At 44.5% G+C, this 6,000-nt stretch overlaps 1 protein-coding gene across 1 annotated transcript in view; it reads left to right on the top strand.

Annotated features, from left to right (window-relative positions):
* The window catches only part of LOC119383478 (myotubularin-related protein 5-like), a 141,110-nt gene extending 135,359 nt beyond the window's left edge, over nt 1–5,751 (top strand). The window contains 1 exon segment of the mRNA XM_049412532.1: nt 3,572–5,751. Coding sequence (XP_049268489.1) covers nt 3,572–3,664 — 93 coding nt within the window. The 3' untranslated portion in view covers nt 3,665–5,751.
* Nucleotides 5,752–6,000: the final 249 nt, after the last annotated feature.

Consider the following 6,000-nt stretch of genomic DNA (forward strand, 5'->3'; position numbering starts at 1 on the left):
TGTCTGGTTTCACGTGCACTGCACAAGGCTTCTTAAACAGACCCTGAAGCAGTTCTTCTCATTTTTATAAACCCACTCTGCCAGTATCATAGGTCCTTCGCATCAGTACCATGCTAATTTAAGCACTGTTCATAAAGTGTATAACTACAAGATTTTAAACATGCACATCGCTACAGACTGCAGTGTGTTGCACCAGAGTGTTCAGCTGCCCATGTATGGGGACATGCTCGTATGACTGAAATGATTGGCTTCTTAGCGTTCATACCGGAGAATAAAATACCGTAAAAACCGGTATATAGGTCGAATTTTTTTTTTTTTTAAAGCGCGATGAAAAGTCGACTCTCGTCTTATATACCGGTCATTGGCAGAAAAAAATGTGGAAGTCTCGCAACAATGGGCAGCTGAAGTCAGAAGCCTCCATTGCCATCGTGAGCATCAGCAGCGGCGGGCTGGCGGCACCGTTGAGCAACGCCATTTTGCTTTTTCTTCTGTCAAGTGTGGCTGCTTCGGTTATCCGCTGTTTTTATTTTTCTGTTTCCTTCAGAAATGAGTGGTAGCCGACGGCAGTTTACGATAGGCTTTAAGAAAAAAGTTATCGAGTATGCCGAAGCGCACGGCAACCTGGCGGCACAACGGGAATTCGGTGCATCGGAGAAAAGCGTCCGATACTGGAGGAGCCAAAAGCAGCGCATCACATCCTGCAGCAACCAAAGAAAAACTTCGTTTCGTGGACGGACTGCAGTGCACCCCGAACTGGAAACGCTACTCGCCAAGTTTGTCCGGGAGCTGCGTGCAAGGTCGCTACCCGTGACAGCGGAGTGCATCCGCGTGAAAGCTCTCGAGATAGCTGCGTGACTCTGGGCTCACGAGGGCGCAATTCAAGGGCTCGCCATCGTGGGTGCGCCGATTTATGAAGCGGAAGGGCTTTGCGCTGCGGCGGCGTACTTCCGTGTGCCAAAAACTGCCCGAAGATTTCAATCACAAGCTGGTCGAGTATCAGCGCTTCATCATACAGCTTCGTTGACAGCGTTGCTACATGATGGGACACATGGGCAACGCTGACGAAACTCCGATCTGGCTAAAGGATCAAAGCAAGTGAAGCTCTCGACAACGGGCAACGAGCATTCGCGATTTACAGTGATGCTCGCGTGCACAGCCGATGGAAAGAAGCTGCCCCCTTATATCATTTTCAAGAGAAAAGGGCTACCGAAAGAAGACTTTCCTCGGGATGTGATCGTGAGAGCGAACGAAAAAGGGTTCATGAATGAGTCCCATATGCTCGAATGGGTCCGGCTCGTGTGGAATCGGCGACCCGGTGCGCTTTTTCAGCGACCGAGCATGTTGGTCCTCGACTCGTTTCGAGGCCACCTCACGGCCGATGTAAAGGGAGCCCTGTCCGATGGCAAGACGGATCTTGTTGTGATCCCTGGGGTACTAACATCAATCCTCCAGCCACTGGACGTAGTGCTTTACAAACCCTTTAAAGATCGCGTGTGCGAGCTCTCCAATGAGTGGATGCTGGGCGACAATCCCAAGACCCCCGCTGGCCACCTACGACGTCCACCTCTCGCGACTGTTTGTGGCTGGGTGTCGTCAGCATAGAAATCTCTCCCGGAAGAGATGGTGCGCAAGTCTTTTCGCAAATGCTGCGTCAGCAACGCATTGGATGGAACGGAGGACGATGCACTCTGGGACGTTACTAGTGACAAGCAGGCGTCGTCCAAACTTTGTGGCCTTCTGGTGTTTAACTACATTTCAGTGTCCAAATAAAAAGAAATGTCACCACAGTGCAGCTGGTTGTGTTGTGTATTTATCAAGGTAAGGGTGCGCCGTGATACTCTGCGATTTTTTTAAATTTCTTTTTTGGAGATTCAAAGTTTAGGGGGTCGACCTATATTCCAGTCCGACCTGTATTCCGGTTTTTACGGTATGACTGACTGGGTTTGGGGCAGCACCTGGTGGCGCAGAGATAAGCCGGGCAGACATGTGGCATGATCTGTGGGACTGGTGGAGGTTCGCGGAAGGCTGAGCTTAGCCATGACCCCTCAATGAAGTTGAGGAGAAAAGGCACAGCTTGGGAGGAGCATGGCCTTTTATTGCCCGCAGCTTCCGTGATACAAAGTGCTTCACTTAATTTATGGCATGAGTGATTTAGTCTAGTTGCGGTCTTATTAAACACTTACATGAATTCAGATAACCTTCAAGATATATATTCAGTGAAACCTGGACGTATCGTACCCAAAAAATATTACAAAATAGTTCGATACATAGATAATTAAAAATTTTGGCAATGCTAATCTAGAGCTTACCTGAAAACTCGCGTGTGTTTTGCACAGTCTATTAATATCGCGTAGATGTTTACTCGATACTTATTTTTTATCCATGTGTTCTCAAGGAACATGCATATCAAACATGAAGGCCTTTTGCATTTGTAAAGCAAAGTGGTGGTTCTTCCATTGACAAACGCTCACTGTTATATGTAGAATGAAATTTCTGCATGGTGGTTAGTTCTCTCCAAATTAGTGTGCTTTGCCACATTGCATGCGTTACAGCGGTGAAGCTTGCTAATCTGCCATGGAACATAAATAAAATCCTTGATGCACAAGTCATCCACTTTTGGAGGGATGCACCGTGCTTCTTTTTCTTCTTCTTTCGCTTTGCTTCAATGCCCTCTTTGACAGCATCTCTGCCAAAACAGTGCTGTTTCGGTGGCACAAATATGTCTGGTGAAGCAAGAAATGGTCGCAGTGTAGTTGAAGCACACTTGTAGGGGCATAGCACGGTGATGTGTTTTGTACGAATGGGACTTCAATATTCACGTAGTTAAGTGCGCTACTTTTGTGTGGTAATTTTAAGGGTACTGTCACGACCGTTCAATATAGAGAATAATTCTATGTGTAGGCAAATATTCGAGAGCTTCAAATATTCGAACGAATGTTACAGTATTTGAAACAAATAGGCGTATATTTTACTGCATGTAACGCCCCCCCAGAAAAGGTGGTTTCACTGCAATGCGCGGCTGCAGTGCCGTGAGACCACCTATTTATGGAAAATCTGCACAGCTGCGAAGCCACTCTTCAAGGTTAAATGTACATATTACCTGCACCTTGATTAATTTTTCTTGAAGCTTGAAAGCGTGCTATACAGGCTTATATGCACTAAATAGGGCAAATTTTAAAATGTAGCATCTTTTAGGCTTATAATTCACGCTTTAGTATTTACTATTCAAGATTGCTTCCACTTTGCGTAGAACCCAAAAGAAGTGACATTCATGCAAGCCTAGTTCTAGTTCTTAAAAAATATTGTGCAAGTAAGTTGTGTCATGACAGAAATGGTTATTTTTCTTTATAATATGTTGATATATACCATATCCAACTAGTATCCCCATGGGGACTGTGAGGTACTTTTAAATAAATAAATATCCAACCTATTCAAACTGAAATAATTTGACCTAGTCACTATTCGCTTCGAACCTCGAATTTACTATTTGCCCATCCCTAACTGATTTGGCATATTCAGGTTTTGCTGTGTATATGTACACATACATATCTTTTCTTTTCTCCTGACGCAGGTGAAAACAAGCAAGCGGATGTACAACTTTATGGCTGCAGATGCTTCGGCTGCGCAAGAGTGGATCGAGAAGATTCAGTCTTGCCTGCAGTGAGGGTCGAATTGGTCGCACGACCTCCGCTTCCACCTCCACCGGCCTGCGTCATAAGCTCAGCAGAGATCTCTTCATCCGTCTCTTTTCCCAAGGCCCTCACACTGCATGGAATGCCTGAAGCAAAGCTCCACGATCAAGTTCGCCGTATTTTTGCTGCTTCCTTTAAGGTCTTCTGCACAAGCGATGTAGCCAGTCAGTCTTCAGAACACGCCAGCAGAACACACAAGGACCGATGAGAGAAGTGCCAGTATTTGGCCAGGCCGAACAGGCGCTTAAAATCAGCCTTGCTGCGTTTATATCCTCGCCACCAGCCTTTCTTTTTTTTAAGGGTTTCAGAATGAGCCTGCTTTCAATGTTGATTCCTGAGAACAATATATGTGGCAAAAGAAAACCAGTCGGTACTTCAGCAAATGTGGCCAGAGAAGGGGGCAATGAGCAAGCCGCCCGCACGATAGTGCCTCCTGGTTCTCCAGACATTTCTGATGTTCATTTTAATTGCAGCCGCCTCTTGCAGGGTAGATACAAAAGCACACTCTCGCATAACTTTGTCAGATTCTCGTGACTGTCGAGAAGATTTCTGCACAACGGACGAACAGGGCTGCTACGAGAGGATGGCAGCGACTCAAGGAGGAAGACACTTCAATGTGAACAAGACGACCTTTTAAGACAAGACCACTAGTCCAATGTGCCACTGCACCAGTGTTTCTTTTTTTCTTGTGTGTGTGCCTTAGACTGTTTTAAGTTTTAGCCCTTGACTCTCTATCTCGTCATCGCAGTGGACACTCTTATTAGATAGCTTGTGTTTGTTGTTTGTGTTGACGTATATATTTTTTTTCTTCTCGTACCAGTGGGCCAATCATTGCGATCCTTCTCGCCGCTACTGCCAGGCAATGATTGTTTTCCTTATAAGCCACTCGCGTCAGTGAGCATTGTTTGCCTTTTTTCCCCCCCTTGTTATGTGGTACCTTGTTGTGGACCCAACATTGCCCGGCGACATTCCAGTTCCGAAAAAGGTCGTCTTTCCTTGTTTTGTTTTGCTTTCTTAATGGCAAAAATCGAAACAAAAAACGTTGTCTTTCTTCTTTTTGTGTTTGCTTGAAATTTTTTATTTTTTGCCTTGTGCCACTTATGTACAGCATGCCAGAATACTGCAATCTTTCTTTATCAACAGCAATCAATAAGAAAGTACGAGAGAAAATGAAACAGTTGACTTGTGGAAATCTTAACTCGAAAGATGAAGTACCAGCGGCACCTGGAAGCATCTGTTGTAAATGGTTTTGCTGCTGTGGGTTTGCAGCATCTTTCCCAGTAAGCTCACTGGTGCTGTTTTGAAATATAAATGTAAATGTTGCTGTTGTACAGTATTCTGCTTGGCTCACTGGTCAGAATGGGTAGAATTGTATGTTTATTTGTAAAGCGCATACAAGATTTTGCTGTGCGAACAGTACAAAAACGTGCAGAACTGGGTAACAGCTCTGTAGTTTGCCAGTCTTGCTGTTGTTCTACTGTGTACGTTTCCATGCTCCTAATTGCACATAGGCCAGCACACAGACAAAGATGTGTACAGAAAACCGTAAGGCCTCTGATGGCAAATATACCTTTAGAAGTGAAAAAAAAAAAAAAATGTCTAGGAAAACCTTTATTCGTTTCTGTGGCAGACAGGTTGCAGTATTCCGGATGAATGTAGCCAGTCAACGTGAACTACCACTGCTATTACGTACTGTTGCCTTTATTAAAGTGTATCTAGCTACCTACGCAAAAGCTGACACACCGTCATGCAGCCTGTACATATTATATTGCGTGCCTAGTGGTTGCTTGATTTTTGTTTCCTGCCTGCCTGCCTGCCTGACGCAAATAGGATTTTCCAATGTGCACAGACAATATTCGAAGCAGGTGTAAAATTTGCATAGATGCAATACTCTTGTTGTACATAGGGAGAAAGCCACAGTGGTGGATCTTATGCAAAGTGGTTGCAGCTGAAAAGCTGCAGAGGAGCTACTTCGAGACTGCCAATAAGCTGCAACCTGAGGAAATGTATTGAAAAGTGACAAGCTTCGTGTGTGGCCAATAAAACGAAGCCCCTGGAATATGCTGTGTTGACTGTGTGTACTGAGAATTTTTTTTTCCTTGATTGCTTCCCGTGATAGAAAGACGAAGGTTCTAAAAAGTTACCGATGATTACGAAACAATGTGAGCACAGCTATGTGTGCATTTTCATTTGACGATTGATTTAAGCAAAGAATTTCAGAGAGACATGTATGTATACTCAGTTAGAGTAATCTTTTTTTTTTCATTTTTTAATGTTTGTTGTAATTTTTGTTTTAGTTTTTGTCACT

This window comes from Rhipicephalus sanguineus, chromosome 2 (assembly GCF_013339695.2).
Source record: "Rhipicephalus sanguineus isolate Rsan-2018 chromosome 2, BIME_Rsan_1.4, whole genome shotgun sequence".
Lineage (NCBI taxonomy): Eukaryota > Metazoa > Arthropoda > Arachnida > Ixodida > Ixodidae > Rhipicephalus > Rhipicephalus sanguineus.